General features: G+C 41.2%; 1 protein-coding gene across 1 annotated transcript; it reads left to right on the top strand.

Moving 5' to 3' along the window:
- Positions 1–1006: 1006 nt before the first annotated feature.
- Positions 1007–17782, top strand: LOC310922295 (macrophage immunometabolism regulator-like). Its single transcript, XM_083882748.1, has 2 exons — positions 1007–1140; positions 15785–17782. Exon 2 carries the CDS (start codon positions 15806–15808, stop codon positions 16421–16423), a length of 618 nt encoding a protein of 205 aa, XP_083738874.1. The 5' UTR covers positions 1007–1140; positions 15785–15805; the 3' UTR covers positions 16424–17782.
- The last annotated feature ends 1542 nt before the right edge of the window (positions 17783–19324 follow it).

Below are 19324 nucleotides of genomic sequence, written 5' to 3'. Positions count from 1 at the left end.
TGCATTCCTCATCCCCCTGTGCCCCTCGAGGGAGGAGCTAGAAGAGTAGGGAGTAAAGTTGACCCTGGAAAGAAGGGAGGGGTGTGGGGAAGCAGTTTTTAGATTTGCTTTTATTTCTCATTATCCTACTCTGATTTTATTGGTTATAAATTAAAATTATTTCCCCCAGTTGAGTCTATTTTGTCCATGATGGTAATTCCTGAGTGAGTTCCCTGTCCTTATCTTAACCCATAAGCCTTATCTTGTATTTTCTTCCCCTGTCTAGTTAAGGAGTGGGAGTGATAGAACAGCTTGGTGGGCACCTGGTGGCCAGCCAAGGTCAACCCACCACACCTATCCTTTCACCTTCTTTTATGGTATCCATCTGTATCTGTGACTATTCTAGGGGACCTTCAAGAGCACAGTGAAGTAACATTTTTTTAAGACCCTTCAGCTTACAAAATTTATGTATCGTTACAAACAACCATGTAGAAAATGGAGTGGGTAAATCTGGATGCAAGTCGGTGGGAGACAACTCACCACTGTGTTTGTAATCTGGGGTTGGCAGTGCATACAGCAGGATCAGCTTGCACTAGAACAGTCTGTTAGATGCATAGAGGTTAGTCTACAGGCTAACTGCCCCTGCTCTAGATAGTGTACTGTGACAACTTTGTAGATACTTTTACATAGCTCAGTTTAAACCTGACTTTTCTCTTTCAACTAAATATTTTTATTGCATATTTTAAATAAAATTTCCAAAAACCTTTGCTCTATAAGTACATAACTTTGACAGCATGTTTTTGTAACAGCAAAAGAAAATGGAATTCCCGAGTATAAGTAATATACGTATGCAAGTAGCACAGGGACAAGTTTTAGCCAAGATAAGAAGTGACAAGTGCCCCACCCCCAGCTTCTGATAAAATAACTGCCCCTGCAGACAGCCAGTTGTACCATTTGCTCCGGATGTCATGCCCCCTCTTTCGGTCACGTGGTCTGTTGTGATTGGCTGGAAACATCCATCACTCCACGATCTGCTAGCGTAGGGGAAGGGGGGTTATTTTCATCTTTAGCTTCAGCGAGCATAATAGACTGCATCGTAGAGCCTTGGTGTCTTTCCTCGCTGTGTGTTGGAGTTCCGCCGCACTGGACCGCAGGCAGGAGGTGGGAGTTGTGTCGGTTAGCTGGGCCGTTGAAGTTGCAATTCGGGCTCCGTGGCGGGCCCAGCTTGTGCCTTCTGGGGTGCGGGGAGGCCCTCCCCTGCCTGGGGAGGGGCCATGGGAAACCGGGCAGACTTCAGCGCACCGTGCGCCTGGCCAGGGCGCTACAGAGGCTGGCGAAGGGCTGTTGGGAGAGATGCTGTGCGATGGGGACGAACGGTGGTGGGCGGTATTGTGGAGTGGTGGCAGCAGGGAGACCTGTATTTTTCGCGAACGTCGTGTGAAGGCTCTGTTCCCCATGGGCCCCGTTGGAGTGGTATGATTAAATAACTTAGATGTGCCGCTCGGAGTTTGTGAGTGTGTATGGATGCGGCCTTGGCCTTAACTGCGGCTTTCTTTTTTTCGCGTCAGAATGCTGAGTGCAGGGAGCTAGTGATCCAGTTAGCATAGTGTTACGATTCCACGTGTGGAGGAGGTAGAGGTGGGGTATGATTGCGCTTGGCGCTTCAGTGGAAGCCGGTAACGTAGCGGCCCGTTCTTAATGCATCCGAGTTCCACGACAGGACTGGCAGCTTCTGCCAGCTACTCCCTGTATTTAAAGTCACTTGTCGAGTATACCTCAATCGTTCCGTGGTCATGCCGTGAGACCAGGCAGTAGCAGACAAGAGGTGCCTGTAATATGGTTATGTAGGGCCGAGGGTGTAGGGTAGGTAGCAAACACATTATTCATATGGCTGAGCAGCCATCCTCTCATAGCTGCATGGTGCTTCTCGAGCCTTTGCCAGCACCCGGTGCTCTTATGTAGACAGAATTTTCCCCTGCAGCACAGAGATCCTGATATATGTTTTCACTTTCCTTTTCTCTGAATTCCTATCTCTGTACTATTGTAGTGTCGTCAGCAAGGCAGGAATGAATATGTGCAAGTCTTTTCCTGCCATAGTGGTAGGGTCTGCAGGCCTGTTTTGCCCTATGTTTCCTCTCTCAGACCCACATTTTCTTCTCCTATAAATGCTTTACAATATAATGGAAATATGAATTATGCTATGAAGAGCAGAACTATTCTGGCTGTGAAAAACGAGGTTCACTTTTTGGTAAATTTTAAGAAATATGTTTAATTAAAAATTAAGACAATTAGGAGATAAAAAAGCAAACTACGGCCAGCCGGGTGACTTGGCACTCAGCCAAGTCCACACCCCGCTATATCAGACACACTAGTTAAATACCCTTTCTGTTGCATCAGTTTATGAATATTCATATTTTTCCATAAACTAGTTTCCATATTCCAGGAACTGTTTTGTATGGTCCCTTCTTGAGTCTGCCTTTTTAGAGTATGTGTGTTTCATGGCTGTGTCTTTATTATCACCTTTAGTTTGGGCCTTGGTCCGTACTTTCTTCAGGTGGTAGATGCTGATAGTTGGTATATCAATAGCAGAGTCTTCTTTACATGTTCACTGGATGTTATCCCGACCAAACAGACAGTTTAAGCATACTTATATCAACTACTACCACTATGCCTAATCTTCTTTTACTAATAGCAGAAATAAAAAACCTTATATCCTATATTCTTACCACAACATTATTAATCATATAGCACACATGTTGCGAAAAGCCAATTTTATAATATACATTTATAACATGGCAAATTATGCAGGAAAACAAGGTATTAATTCTGATACTTTTGTGCACAAATCTTGGAAATTTTAATGTAAATCCTCAAGCTTGTAGTTAGATTGAACAAGTGTATTTTTTTTCACCAAGTATCGTTAATACTCTAAACTGGTGAGAAAGCCATAATTAACATGTATTAACACCTCTATCTGTTCATAACCGCTTAATTCTTTGAAGTTGCAACTTACAACCAACAGCTGTCCCAATTATACCATTCTTAATTCCTGTACAAGTACTAAACCTGACTATAACCTTCCTATTCAGTCTAACAGTAACAAAGTATACTAGTGCTCAGCTTTCAGCTTTCTATGGTTAATTTTATATTGCACTGTACTAAAAGGTGGTGGTCTTTGGTGGTTTGGGTTGTTTTTTTTTTGGGGGGGAGGAGTGTTGTTAGTTTGGTTTTTGTCTTTTTTTGTTTTGGTTTTTAGCAAAAGGTAAATGGAGGGTCAAAGCTCTCTAAATATTAGTTATATCATTTATGATAGAGATTGCGTTTGTATGCTCTAATGTACATCAAAATGTTACTTTACAGAATATGAAGCTTGCTAAGTGGTTTTGGTTTATTGACAGACTTCTTTTGTCTATTAAGGTGTTGGGGAGAGGGTGCCTGAACAGTTAAAATACTGATGTTTCAAGTTTCCTACAGCTATGTAAGAAAATAATCTCAGGTCTTATTTTTTCTTATCTAGTTATTATTTATATGCAATTTTATGTAGAGTTTTTATCTGAGAGTGCATGTGTACCTATTGCACAGAAAATAGCAAATAATGTATATTAGTTGATATTTTCTGTGAACACGTCTTGGCTTGTTATTGTCTATGTTTAGGGTGGTGCTGTACATCACTATACATACATGCTTGCATAGCTGCATGTAGAAATGAATTAATGTCAGAAGACTGCCGTATGAAGCCAGGGATACTGATAATAAGAGAGGGTTGGACTGAGACAGGCGTAGATACGACCAGTATGGTTAATTCTACAAAGTCTCCCTATTACGTGCAGTGCAGCAACTTATATACTATTCTACATTGTTTATACAAGTAACAACTTTTTCATTGGCACACAGCAGAGGAAAGAATGTAAACACATATTATTTGGTTTACTCTTAAGGTGGCTAACACCTGCATATTAACAATTCTATTTAATGACCTTCAACACCCTATTATCTTTCCCAAACACCTTAATATCTAATTCTAGCTGCGCCACAACTAACTGAGAATTTTTTGCTGTGTCACAGGCCTTGGGCCCCAACTAGGCCTCAACCAGGCCTCAGTTAGGGTAGTTCAAGAAGGTCTAAATACACATCATGCCCTCCTTTCCTGAGGAAATCCGTAACACTGCCATTAAGCAGATCTCAGTAGGAATGGTGGGGAAGGTTTGTGATGAGAAAAGGACTTGCTTCTATCAGTAGTTGGCTGCCTTCTAACATAGCTCTGAGTACAATAGAATTCCTTGAAACATTCCCATAAAGAGGCACAAAAGTAGAGATGTGCAGCACTGAATTTTTTTCCCCCTCTTCCTTTCCCCTGTTGTTTTCCATATTGAAAGCTTCTCTTTCTGCCATCCATCTTAATGTTACTGCTGGTGGTGTATTTAGAAACATATTCTAGTTTATGTGGTACATTGATGTTTTGGTGGTGTTTTTTTGGTGGTGTTTTTTGTTTGTTTTTGAGAGAGTGGTTATCAGGATGGAGAAGGGGGTGGTACTTGTAGTTGATTTATTAAAAAACTATGGACATTGATCTAATACCAATATCCAACTATGACGGACAAAGACTCTCTAACAGTTTAAAGTTAGAAAGTGTATGTTTATTACGACGCCGGGCAGCGTGCGGGATAGCTCCCAGAAACACACGCGCAATTTACAGATCATCACAGGGTCTTTTATCTTCAGGAGTATTGAATACACAAACTACAAATGCATATTCATAGCTCTGATACCTCTCATTCTCTGCTTCGTATGGTAATTAGCCCAAAAAGCCATCAAGCATGCGTAGTTTGTTCTTTGAAATGGGTCGGTGGTTTTTTTAATGGGGTGGGGTCCCAAAATGATGAAGTAAGATTGTTTTCTTCAGCTCTGACTTTTTAACCTTTAGTGTTTGTGACAGCTAAATCCTGTTTTTCCCAGGACTGTTTGATTTATGATTGTATTGTGTTCATAGGGTCTATTGATTATTCAGGATGCAGAAGCCCTAGTTTGACAATTCTCATGATTTATCAGTTCCTTATCAGTTCCTTCAGTCTGGCTTCTGTTAGCAAAAGGGAAGTCCTAGCTACATTATCTCAGCACTATCTATTTTGACTACAGTCTTCAATGCCTCATTTTCCCCACTTCTCTTTTTAAAGTGAGTAAATTCTTTTACTCAAAAGAGTCTTTCTCATCAATCCAATCTGTACAGCTAGTGTCTCTTAAGACCAAGCCATACACTTTTGATAATGAGGTTAAGGCTGCTATTCGTCGTAGCATCCTTCAGTTCCAAACAAGCATCACAACAGATAAAACTAAACTTATACTAACCAGAATAAGCAACACAACTATAGGGTGGACTAAGGCATTTAGTATACCAGTTGCTGTTGGAGACTACTCAAAAGGCACATCCCACTAATGATGGGATAAATGTTCCTCAAGCCTTTTAAATACTCTTTTGATGGTTTCTGTGTTACAGTTAATTGTCCTTCTTCTTTAATTTTCCTTTAAGATTTCTTTCAATCTGGGATGTTCCTATGGGTACAGGCAGTATTTTACAGGTGCCCGATAGGAAAAATCACATCCCTTAATTCTGACAAAATTGCAAACACACAAATTGAATTGGGTTACAACTTGGTTGTCTATTTCTATAATGCAGCATGCTGTCTTTGGACAGACATAACCTTGCCCTGTATACACCAGTGAAGTTTTCTGTTTGTCTCAAAGTGACAGATCCTAACTGTCTTCTTGCAGTACAGGGCTCTAGATTAACAGTTTGCTATTTTCTTTCAATTTCTTGTGCTCACATTCGGTGTTCAGAAGGGTACAATACAGTTCCCTCATGATTTAATCTTTAGGGGACTATTGGCATTTATAGTTACAACAAAGGCTGTCACTGTACTAGTCACAGGGTTATAGGTGAAATCCTCCCAATTCTGTTCCTAGCACCCCAGTGAGAGATCTCTAGATGGCACCTGGGGATCACAGCCTTTCTATTACAGGTATTTGAGTCATACTCTTTTATTGCACAGCCCTCTATTTTGAGTCTAAATGGAGGACATTTCTTTCCCATAACCTTTAGCATCTTATTTAAAGCCTTACGAGAGTAAGCATCATAAGCTTTTCTTTGGCACCTGTTTATCTCAGTCACATTGTACCTATGCAGTATTGCATTGACCTTTGTTATGGTTAAGCTTATTACAGCAATAATTACAACTTTCCACATAGTGTCTATAATAACTATTAGTCCATCTATTTGTGGTTCCGAGTGAGTTTCACGGTGGTCTTTTAGTTCATCGTCACCTGGTGTGATCTTCCAGATTCCTTTTGGAGCTTTCTTCACTCGGGAGTGATGGATCCAGGCCTTCTGTTCTTTGATCTTGATTGTAGTGAAAGTAGTAAGAAGCATCTGGAATGCTCCTTCTCACTGTGGTTCCAAGAACTTTTCTGCAAAAGACTTAATTTCTAGGTTGTCTAATTTTTTTTTGGTTTGTTTTGAGCTCCAGCGACATATTTCTTAGGGCCACCATATACTTGTGGCTCTCTATCTGGGGATATGGTGGCTGGGACTCTACCCTCGGTATTATTTTTGCAACTATGCTTTGGTTACTTCTTGGGCTTTAGCTGTTCTAGTAGGCAAGGCTTCTGGCCGTCCTGAAAAGGTATCAGTTAACACCAATAGGTAACGATATTTTCTCTTCTTGGGCAGCTTTGTAAAATCAATTTGTTATTGTTGCTCAGGTCTACAGCCTTTCTCAATTTGTCTCATTTTAGGCTTTGGTGTATTTTTGGAATTAGTTTGGAGGCAAAGACTACACTGACGGGTTACCTGTATCACTGTACCTTGTAACTTTCTGGCCACAATTCTTTCTTTCAAATAACTATACAAGATGTCTATTCCTCAGTGTGTTTTCTCATGTTCTTTTTGCACTAATGGCCATAACAAATAGGATGGTACTACAAGCTTCTTTTTCTCTGTCATGGCCCACCCTTCCTGATTATAATTTGCTTTTTCTGCTTTAATAAGTTTCTTACCCTTTATATTATATACTGGCTTACCTTTCAGCACTATCTATTTTGAAGTGCTGCCTCAATTGTCTCATCAGGTACCTCACCTTTAGCTGCGTCTTTTGCCTCTCTGTCCGCCAGCATATTCTTCCAATTAGAGCTTACTTTTTGATGCGATCTGTTCCATTCTCTCAAGTAGCTGCACAGCATCTAGCAGCTTTAGGATTTTTTTTTTAAATGGCTCCATGTGCAAGGACTACCTCAAAGGCATCCAGCCTTCTGTGCAGAGGTGTTGGTGGGCAATGGTCCAGACTCTATTACCTCTCTGCTGATGGTAACTGCATACTCAGCATGCCTCTTTCCACTGACCACGTAGCTGCTTCTGTCAGTAACCCAGGTCTCCTTCAGATCCGAGTGACTGGAGTAGGTGGTTTCGATGGTCTCCAGGCGGTTGTGGATCACTGGTTCTCCCATACTCCCACTGAGGAAGGAAGCTGGGTTCACAGTGTTAGTTACCACAATCTTAGCTTGGTACATTAGGAATCTCTGTGGGGAGATCTAATGTCCTCCTTTTCTTTAAGGACTGCAGACATTGTATGGGACACTAGCACAGGCATCTTCTGGCCTAGAGTGAATTCTGAGGCACTCTGGCCATCCTTTAGGAGCTGTGTCTGGAAGTCTCAGGGCTGGAGCTGACATGATGGCCTTCTTTAGCTGGTCAAAGGCCTGAATAGCTTTCTTAACCTAGGTAAATGACTGTTTGCCTCATTAGCTGGGCTTTCTTCTGGGATCTGCAAGCTCAAAAAGTTTAGGAGGCTTACCGTCCGGTCCACTCATGTTTTCTGGATCTGGGTAGCTATTAGGAGGTCTTCTGCGTACTGGAGTAGCTGTCTTTCTCCTGGTGGGGGTTTCTAAGATTCCAAATTCTTTGCAAGCTGTTCCCCAAATATGGTGGGGGAGTTCTTGTAACTTTGGGCAAGAACGCACTATGTGAGCTGAGTCCTTCGTCCAGTTTTGGGGTTTTCTTACTTAAATGCGAAAATTTTCTGGCTGGCTTCATGGAGAGGGAGGCAAAAGAAGGCATCTTTTAAATCTAAAACGGTAAACCAGGTTAACTCAGGTGTTAAGCGAGTCAGCAGTGTATAAGGATTGGCAACTACTGGGTACAGATCTTCAGTTATTTTGTTGACAGTTCTTAAGTCTTGTACTAGCCTGTATGACCCGTCAGGCTTCTTCACTGGCAAGATAGGAGTGTTGAAATCAGACTGACACTCCCTCAATAGTCCTATCTCCAAAAAATGTTCAATAATTGGACTAATCCCTTTCCTATCTTCTTTTTTTAGGGGATATTGTTTAACTCTTACTGGCTGTCCTCCTTCCTTAAGTTTGATTTGTACTGGTAGTGCATTCTTTGCCCGGCCTGGTATGTCAGAGGCCCACACTCCCGGAAACACCTGATCTATTATTTTACTGAAAGTTTCTTTATTTGCAACTTCGATTTCCTTGGTTATCATCATTAAACTTAATAGTTCTACATATTGTTGATCCTTTACCTCCAAAATAATTTCCCCATTCTTAAATATTATTTTTGCTTCCAGCTGCTCTAGCAGATCTCTGCCCAAAAGTGCAGATGGAGCATTAGGCATATATAAAAATCGATGGATTCCCCATTGTTTCTCCAATTTAAACTTCAATGGTTTGCAAAAGTAAGCCCTCTCAGGTTGGCCAGTCGCTCCTCTTACCATAACATAGTCATTGGTTACAGGTATTAGGGCCTTATTCAGCACTGAAAATGTTGCCCTTGTATCTATTAAGAATTTCACCTCCTTTTCTCTGTCCCCTAGTTTGACTATAACCAGAGGGTCCCCTAGGGTGGGGCCCTCCGGTCCTCCTCAGTCTTCTTTGACATGAGCAATCATCTTTTCTCCTTTTTGACCGCCTTTTTTGTGTTCATCACCCTTTCTTAATTCTGGGCACTGGTTCTTCCAGTGCCCAGTTTTCCTGCAGAAGGCACACTGGTTCTTTCCCAGTCGGGATGGTCTCTGTTTCGGTGGACCATGTCCATGTTTTCCTTTTTTCCTCTCTTTTGCTTTTGCTACTAATTTCTTCATCCCTTGTTTATATCCTTCTTCCTGATTACTAAAAACTCTCCAGGCCTCATCCAGTAAAGCTTCTAGATTCCGGCTGTCTGGACCCCGGATCTTCTGGAGTTTCCGCCTGATGTCTCCTGTAGACTGTCCTAAAAATAAATTTATTAATTGCTGTGTTCCTTCATTAGATTCAGGATTCAGGGTGGTGTGTCGGCGCATTGCGTCTCGCAGGTGATCTAGAAATTCAGAAGGTGTTTGGGAGGGGCCTTGTTTGACAGCATATAGGGCTGACCAATTTATGGTTTTGGGGATGGCTCTTTCTAGCCCTTTTACTATCAATTCCTGGTATCTCCTTAACCGTCCCAGCTCCTCATCCTCATTAGGATCCCAGCCTGGGTCCTGCAGGGGAAATACATCTTTGACATCTTCCTGTGTTGTTCTACAATCATCCTCGGCTAGATCCTTAGCTACTTTCAGAACTAATTGTTTTTCAGTTTCTGTTAAGGCATCAAGCAGCAATTGGAGATCTGCCCAATCTGGTAAATGCTGCTTGATTATAAACTTCATTTTCTTAGCAACCCCTATTGGATCACTTCGATAGCCCTTAGCACTCTTTTCCCAAATCTCTAAGTCAATTGAGGAAAAGGGGACCTTAATCAATTTTGTCTCTCCTTCAGAGGTCATTACTTGTCTTAGAGGTGCTTGTATGACTCCTCTGGTTTGTTTTCGGGTTCTTGATGCTATAGGCCCTTGTGGGGAAAGTTTGGGAGCTGACGGGGAAGGTTCAGGTTCATCCCACTCACTGTCACTACTAGGTAATGGTGGATATAGTTTAGTTGCTGTGGAAGATGAAGTGGGGGAGGTTGGAGTCAATAGTGGTCCTGAATCTGCATTTTCCACCACCCTCCTCCTTTCCTGTGTTTTTGGGGGTGGTTTAAGTATGTCTGCTGTCTCTCGTTCCAAAGCCTCTACTTGGTATACCTTGTCGGGATGTGTGCACCTCTGATTTATCGAGCAGGTGCTGCAACAACGTTTTGGTTTCCCTTTAGTAGTTTTATTGTCCTTTTCAAGGGCCAATACTAAAGGATCAGATGGTGGTCTCATTCCACAATCCCTTTGCCACTCAGGGTGATTTCGGAGGCTGAAAAACATATCTGCATAAGTCACCTCTGACCACTTTTGTTCCCGCCGCAGGAAAAGCATTAACTGTAATAGTGTCTCATAGTCAAGTGTACCATTTGCTGGCCACTTCACTCCCTCATCAAGTTTATATAATGGCCACCACTGTGTACATAACTTAACCAGCTCTCTCTTGGTTTCTGCACCATCATAGCCCGCCAGCTCTTTCCAGTGTGTTAAAATGCACCCCAAAGGGCTCCCTTTAGGGACCTCTTTACTCTCATTTGCCCCCATGCTTAGAGATTTTTTTTTTTTTACCAGAAAAAAGGAAAAAAACCAAACAAACAAACAAAAAAACCTCAGCTTGTTCTTTAAAACAAGGCCCGAAGCACCAGCTGTTGAAGAAAGAATTTATGTTTACCTAAAAAGGAAAAATTCTTTTTATTTAAAAGCAAAACCCCATACAATTGCTTAGACACTTAATCCAAATTACTGGTTATTAATTTTTAGGGTTTCCGAAATTCCGTCCCTGGGCAGGGGAACTCTTTGAACCAGCTTTTCAATTCTTGTGCTTAAAACAAAAAGTTAACAATTGAAGAAAATTTGCAATCAACTTCTTATACACTGTCCCCCTTCACCAAAACCTGTTTATGTGATAGCAATTTTTTAGGCTCACAAAACAATGGGTTCAAAAACACTCCACAAAATTTTTTTTGCACTTAGGAAAAAGCGGGTGTTTTCCCGATCAGGCAGTTTTGGCTCTTTTTACAATTAAAACTGTGTTCTACAAACAAACAATAGTTAAAACAAACACATCAGGCTTTTTCAGAATTTCAATGACTCGAGCCGGAGGCGACAAATCCCGGCTCCCTGCCGGTTACCGGGACAACCCAGATTCCTGCCTGATCACTGTGATATCTCAGGAGAATGCTTGCAAAGAGCACACAAAAAACCCACCCAAAACTTTTTTTTTTTTTTCTTAATAAACAATAAACAGTTTATCCACCCACAGATGTTTTTTTATTGAACAGCACACTGATTAAAATCACACTATCAGTTATGCGGTCAGAAATTACAGCGCTCTCCGTGACACCCTCCAGTCACGGCCCAAGCACATCCCCCCCGAATTCCTCTGCTTTTCAGCAGAGATATCCTTCCGCGGATCGGCGGGGGTTTTAAAATCTCTTAAAAACAAAAACACTTACAACACAAACTTAAAAACAAAAACACTTACAACACAAACTTTCACAATTACACAAATTAAGCACTAAAAACAAAAGCACTTACAACACAAACTTTCACAATTCACACACATACGGTACACAAATTAAGCACTCAATCACAAAGAAAACCCAAACAGACACGAATACACACACATCCAGCGTTCGCGACCGCAACTCAAAACGGGACCCCTGTTCACCTCAAAAATTCAGGCCAAAGATGGAGCTACTACGCTCCCGATATCAATAGCTCTGCTGCTGCTCTCCCTCCCTGGAATGCAGCCAACAGTGACCAGCGTTACCTGGACAAACCAAACATGGAGCCACTACGCCCCCAATACAGCATCTCTATGCTGCTGCTGCTTTCCCCTCCTGGAATGCAGCCAACAAGTGACCAGCTCTACCTGGAACACAACAACAATACTCCTCGGAGATTCCAAAACCCAGGCCTCTGCTTTGCATAAGACGTCTCTATTCAAAGGTACCTTCATTCAATACATTTTTTTTAAACATACCTTTTGTCCGAAGTTCCAGGAGGTTCAGGTCTTTCCCCGGGTGGACGGTAAGGTCTGAGGAGCCCTCACCCCGAAAACTTCTGTGTGGGCGCCCTGAGGGGTCCTAGACCCCACCGGCCCCACGGCCAGAAAGAGCAGTTCTCCTGGCTGGCTCGCCAAAATGATTTATTAAAAAACTATGGACATTGATCTAATACCAATATCCAACTATGACGGACAAAGACTCTCTAACAGTTTAAAGTTAGAAAGTGTATGTTTATTACGACGCCGGGCAGCGTGCGGGATAGCTCCCAGAAACACACGCGCAATTTACAGATCATCACAGGGTCTTTTATCTTCAGGAGTATTGAATACACAAACTACAAATGCATATTCATAGCTCTGATACCTCTCATTCTCTGCTTCGTATGGTAATTAGCCCAAAAAGCCATCAAGCATGCGTAGTTTGTTCTTTGAAATGGGTCGGTGGTTTTTTTAATGGGGTGGGGTCCCAAAATGATGAAGTAAGATTGTTTTCTTCAGCTCTGACTTTTTAACCTTTAGTGTTTGTGACAGCTAAATCCTGTTTTTCCCAGGACTGTTTGATTTATGATTGTATTGTGTTCATAGGGTCTATTGATTATTCAGGATGCAGAAGCCCTAGTTTGACAGTTCTCATGATTTATCAGTTCCTTATCAGTTCCTTCAGTCTGGCTTCTGTTAGCAAAAGGGAAGTCCTAGCTACATTATCTCAGCACTATCTATTTTGACTACAGTCTTCAATGCCTCATAGTGACTCTGAAATTGAAGAAAGTGGACAGCCGTATCCTGCCTGTCTTGCCATCAGGCTTGCATAATGAGATGCAAATGCACTATATTATAGTAAAGTCAGATGAGCTGTTTGACCAGTAATTGGAAGTGTTTGAGGTCAGGTTGGATGGGGCTTTGAGCAACTTGATCTAGTGAAAGATGTTTCTGCCCATGGCACTTGAGATGGACTAGATGATCTTTGAAGGTCCCTTCCAATCCAAATGACTTATTCTGGTTTCTCTTGGCACTACTTACAAGTGTAAAATCATATTGATTATATTTGAGTGAGTTGTTGGACTTCTATTATTGTTGGTTCCATACTGGCATTGCATGTAAATGGACACTAATTTTTAGGTAGAATTTTAGTATGGGGAGGGACATTTGAGAGAAGCAGAGTAAAACTTGAAAGGTCATTTTACTACATAGTTTTAATAAGCTTGAGGAAGTGACCTTCTGAAGTGTAAGTGATGTAAGAGAAATGAGACGTACCTTGCCAAGAAACAGTACCTGCTGCAGATTATATAACTGTATTGGGTTTGCATGGCAAAGTTTTGGTAGTGGAGGGGGCTACAGGGGTGGCTTCTGTGAGAAGAGGCCAAAAGCTTCTCTGATGTCCAATAGAGCTAGTGCCAGTCATCTCTAAGGTGAATGTGCTGCTGGCCAAAACTGAGTCAATCAGTGATGTTGGTAGTGCCTCTGTGATGACATATTGGGGAGGGGGGGGGGGGGAACTGCTGTGCAACAGCAGCCAGAAGAGAGGAGTGAGAAAATGTGAGAGAAACAACTCTGCAGATGTGAAGATCAGTGAAGAAGGAGGAGGGGGTGCTCCAGGTGCTGGAGCAGATTCCCCTGTGGCCTTTGTTGAAGACCATGTTGAGGTAGACTATCTCCCTGCAGCCCATGGAGGTCCACCATGGAGCATGTGGATGTGGCCAAAGGAGACTCTGAAGTGCCTATGCTGTAGCAGGTTCCTGGCAGGACTTGTAACCCTGTGGAAAGGACCCATGCTGGAGCAGTTCATGGAGGACTGTCTCCTATGGATGGGACCCCAGGCTGGGGCAGGGGAAAGAGTGTGGAGAGGAAGGAGCAACAAAGACAATGTGATAAACTGACTGCAAATCCCATTCCCTGTTCCCTTGTGCCGCTTGATGGGAAGAGGTAGAGAAGCTGGGAGTAAATTTGAGCCCAGAAAGAAGAGAGAGGTGGGGGGAAGGTATTTTGAGACTTTTTGTCATTATCCTACTTGGATGTTTGATTGGCAATAAATTAATTTAATTTCCCCAAGTCAAGTCTGTTGTGCCTGTGTACTTGCAGAGTCACCTCCCTTATCTCAACCACAGGACTTTCATATTTTCTTCCCTCTGTCCAGTTAAGGAGGGGATGTTATAAAGCAGCTTTGTGGGCACCTGTTGTCCAGCCAAGGTTAATCCACCACAGTTCCTTTAAGACAAAGAATAAGTGTTTCAGTTGGGGGACACACAAACCCACTCAAAAAACTCTCCCCAAAATAAACTGTTTTGATTAAACATATTTTTTTCTTAACTTCAAGAGTAGATCCTATTTAAAAGTAGTGGCTGTCTTTGAATAGCTGTCCTTAGAAAAAGGCTGAGTATAATATAGCTTTTGTTTAATCTCTGCAGATCTGTATTTTTAGGCATGACAACGTATTTTGCTACCAGACGTGCTTCTTGTCCAACAGGAAAGCAGTGAAGACTTTATTGCTATTAGCATTTATTTTTTTAAAGAAAAAGCAGGCGTACTTATATGGTTACAATCTTAGGCTATCAGCATATCTTGCATAAGTCACTACTTGCTTAAGTTGCTATTGGCTCACCCTTTCTTCATTTTGATTTAAAGGTATAGACTCCCAATAAATCATGATGCATGCTTGGAGAGTGGTGGTTTTTCTGTGGGCAGGGGGCATCTAAGATAGGGGTGTGGTTTTTACCATTATAATGATATTCTAATGAGCAAAGTTCATGACTAGGGCAAGTTCCCACCACAGAACTGGAGGGGGTTTGGCTCAGCTTGCAATATCCTGGGTAAAAGAAGGTGTTATCTCTGTTTTTCCCCTTCTAAGACTTAGATTTCTGCCTTAATTAACAATTTACTGCATTAGTGTAGTTATTGGCTATTGCTTCCATTGTTTAACCACTTTGTTCTTTATCTCGTTATTTGGAACTTTGCTCCTAGTATGCATCAATACCCACATATTCTCAGAACTTCCTCTGATTGGCAGCATATTATATATATATATAGTAGATGGAATATTTGCACAGTCATATATTTTCTATATATTTTAATAGATATTTATATGTAGTTGCACTATCTTAATATACTTATATCTAGATATGTATACATACAATTATAAAGATATAGAAATTATATCTGTAAAAGTATAGGTATAAAATGTCTAAAAATTCTTAAATAATAGCTAATGACATGAGTAATTCAAGTTTGAATGTGATTAGAAAGTAAATAAACAAAGGTAAAAGGCAGGTTTGGAGTCCCCCACTTTAAAAGGCTACAGAAGAAGCCCTAACATGTCTCGGGTAGGAACTTCATGAGGGTGGAGGGTTGCCAAAAAGATGGAGGCAGCATGGACAAGTCTGGATATGCTCAAGGCCTACAAACCCCTCCTAGAAGACCCATCAAGGGACCCTCTGTGAGAACCCTATCGTGTGCAAAGAAGAAACCAATCCTTTGAGCCGAATTGAGAGGCCTCTGCATCTGAGCTCAGCCCAACAGGATGATTATGCAGTGTTACTGGACCAAACTTTAGGCTTTGTGTGATCCTGTAAGGCACAAGCATTGTTCATTGGAATAGCTAGCCAGAACAAAATGTGAACTTTAGAGGAACGTGTGCATGGGGACAGTAAAGAAAAGAGCGTAAAGGAGTCATTAAAAAGACCATGTGAACCAGAAGAACTGAATAGAGAAGTACTGGTTATGTTTTCTGGGTGATAAAAAGTTTGATTTCTGAGATCCTCTCTCAGCTCCTTTAGTGGTTAAAGGCTCTATTTGTGATCAATCTCTGTTCTGTTTTTAGGAGAATAGCACATTGCTTAAAATGGACATAAATGAAAAGTCCAGAACTACCATATCTACCCTCCCTGTACCTCTTGCAGAGGTCAGTTCTGCAGGCAAAACAGAAGCAGAGAGACCACGATGCTCCAGCACCCCCTGCTCACCAATGCGACAGACAGTTTCAGGCTATCAGATCCTTTGTATGGATTCTAACTACCTGGTTGGATTCACAACTGGAGAGGAGCTGCTAAAATTAGCTCAAAAGTATACAGGAAATGAAGATAATAAAGGCAAATCTGGGCTTAACTTGCACTCTAAACAGCTTGATTTAGGACTTGCATGTTCTTCTCATTTGTACAAAACTAGAAGTAGGTGCTATCAGCCATATGAGATCCCAGCAGTAAATGGAAGGAGGAGGAGACGGATGCCCAGCTCAGGGGATAAATGCACTAAGGCTTTACTATATGAACCTTACAAGGCACTTCATGGTCTCCTGCCTCTTTGCCTTTTAAAGGCCAAAAAGGCTAATTCTAAATCCCTGGACTACCTCAATTTGGACAAAATGAGCATTCAGGAACCTGCTGAGACAGACATGCTACAATACCAGCTCCAACACCTTACCCTTAGAGGGGACTGTATGTTTTCAAGAAATAATACATGAACCATAAAGTAGAATTTAGAACCAGTTTCTGGTTATTTCTCTGCTGCAAAAATCTGCTGTCATACTGTACATGACTGTCCACATTGTAGGTGGTATAAGTGAAATGTTATCAGAAAGTAATTTATTTGAATAGAATTTTGACAATGTATTGTGTTACAAATGCAGGGGGAAAAAAATTACACAGCAAGCAGCTTCTAATGCAAATTTGACTGTAGCTGGTAGATATTTCTTTGAACATCTTTTAACAAAGAAAAGGGTTTTGGTTTTTGGATTTGGATTTGGAGTGTTTGAAGCTTTTGTAGTTATCTAGCATTTATGGTCATTTAATACTGAGAAATTGATGGTCTGCTTGGTTGTTGCTAATTCTGGGTTGATGTTAGAAATTGCTCTTGGATAAGTACTCAAATTATCTTTTTGTTTCTTAATGTATTCTACAATAAAATGTATGTATGATTTTTTACATCATGGGAAAGAATGTGAGCTTGGCTAAATTGGATCACCTGTTATTTTAAATCATCCTATTCAAACATTTTGTAACTGGGTTTGCACTGATGGTGACAAGGAAATTCACTCAAAAAATAAACATTTGTTCATTTACTACTTCAAACCTATTACAGATTTTTGTTTCTGTACAGAAGTAATTGTTTTGCCTCCTTTTTTAAATAAAACTAGTTTGGAAATAAGTATTTAGAATATTAGTAGATTGAATACCCTGGCTTAATTTGTTGCTGAAGAATTTTTTTTGTCCAAATATGACATCAAATGCAGTTTTGACAACTGTATTCTTAGATATATTTAAAACATGTTAGTAACTTCTGTATAAAATTTAAATGTTTTTATACATTTTTAGGTGCAGCCAATTACTGAAGCAGTTTACAACTTCATTTTAGTTTACATATTTAGAAATTAAAATAAAGATCATGTTTGGAAACATTTGATCAGTTGTTTCTATTACAGTTTAGGGTTGGTTGTTTGTTTTTTTATTATTCTTCAGGATGAGTAGCAAGCACTACTCAGTACATGTGTTGTGGAAAAGGAAGAGTTGTTTTCATTCTGCCACTTACTGCACAATTGTAACTGAAGGCAGTGAAGAGGAGCACAGTAGATGGTGTTGCTGGTTTGGTTAATGTTTTCTGGCTTATTAGAATATGTACAACTGATGTGTATTTCAAAGAGTTAACTGCACCCCTGTAAATTTAATTTATTGAACAATGATCTCTTTAATGAAAATTTCCTGTATAGTCTTTAGTTTTAAAAAATGGAATACGGTCACATGCCAAAGAGAGGTTTTGTCTAAGGAATAAACACCACTATTTATTGAAATGCTCTATGAAAATGTATTTCTGGCTGAAAAATAAAGTGATAGCAATACCTATTTTTGTGGAGTCTCTTGCTGTGTAGAATGAGGACATTTAAAAATACAACTTTAGACCTCGGATCATTAAAATTTGAAAGCAAGAATCTTATACTTCGGTGAAAGATTAGATATAAGGAAGAAATTCTTTAGGGTGGTGAGACACTGGAACAGGTTCCCCAAAGAAGTTGAGGATGCCTCTCATAGTTTAACTGGGCAGGTAGCTAAACACCATGCAGCTACTTGCTCACTCCTCCCCATTGGGAGGGGGGAGGAAAAAAAGGAAAATTCATGGGTTGAGATAAAAACAGTATAATAGGACACAATAATAGGTGAGAAATGGTAGAGAAAATAATTATAAAATAATGAGAATATATGAAACAAGTGATGCACAATGCAATTGCTCACCACCTGCTGTGTGATGCCTAGCCAGTCCCTGAGCAGTGGCCCCTGCCCAGCTTTACCCCTAGTTTATATGCAGACTAGGATATCATATGGTACGGAATAGCCCTTTGGCAAGTTTGGGTCAGCTGTCCTGGCTGTGTCTCTCCAGCTTCTTGTGCCTCCCAGCCTACTTGCTGGTGGGGTGGTGCTAGAAGCTGAAAGGTTTTTGATTTAGTGCAAACACTGCTTAGCAACAACTACATCAGTGTTACCAATATTGTTCTCATACGAAATCCAAAATAAAGCACTATACCAACTAGTAGGAAGAAAATTAACTCTATCCTTGTGTTCTGGTTTAGGTTGAATTAGGGGAAACCCTCCAAGGAATCCCCTAATAACAAAACCTCTACCACCCCTCCCCCCAACCCTGGGTTTGGGAAGGAATCTCTTGAACACAAAGTGGAAAAAACCGGTTTATTAACAAATGAATAAACACCCCCCGACACAAGGGAAAAAAAAAAAGAACAGAAAAAGCTCAGGTTACTGTGAGGGGGAGGGCGCGCCGCTTCTTTTACAAGCCCCGGCGATCTTCCTTGGACTCCTCCAGCCAGATCAGCTCCGGGTGCCGGTCCTAAATCTTAAAGGGGGGGGGGGGGGGGGGGGAAGGAGAAGAGGAAAAGGGAAAAAAAAAAAAACAAACAGAGCACAGAGGCGGCAGAAGGAAAGGAAGAAAAAACAAAAGAACGAAAAGGGCAAGAAACTAGCAGAAAAATTTGCGATACAGCGAGCGACTAGAAGCGACTAGAAGCAGGGAAGCCAAAAGCCAAAGTGGAGCCAGCCCAGCAGGCCAGTGCCCGCCCCCCCTAAAGGGGACGGATCACCTTCTTAGACATAACAAGGGTGTCCACGATATGGGATTATGGGATAGAGAGCACTGTCAACCCAGGACATTCCACCCCTTATCCCATATCGTGGACACACAATAAAAAACTCCCATCTCACTTACTCAGACCCTTGACACTTACACATTTCCATTCATCTTACTTGCTCAAACCTTTGACACTTACACGTTTCCTTCTGTTTCACCCCACATTCAGATCTCCCTGAGGTACACATCGTGTTGTTCCATCTTTCTGCATTATCCACCACGTATAACCTGGTCC

The sequence above is a fragment of the Zosterops lateralis genome (genome assembly GCF_965231275.1).
Source record: "Zosterops lateralis genome assembly, chromosome: W".
Lineage (NCBI taxonomy): Eukaryota > Metazoa > Chordata > Aves > Passeriformes > Zosteropidae > Zosterops > Zosterops lateralis.
This window is presented reverse-complemented; position numbering and strand designations above follow the sequence as displayed.

What these genes read in the sequence shown, in the direction of transcription:
- LOC310922295 (XM_083882748.1), top strand. Translation starts at nt 15,806, where the DNA reads ATGGACATAAATGAAAAGTCCAGAACTACCATATCTACCCTCCCTGTA.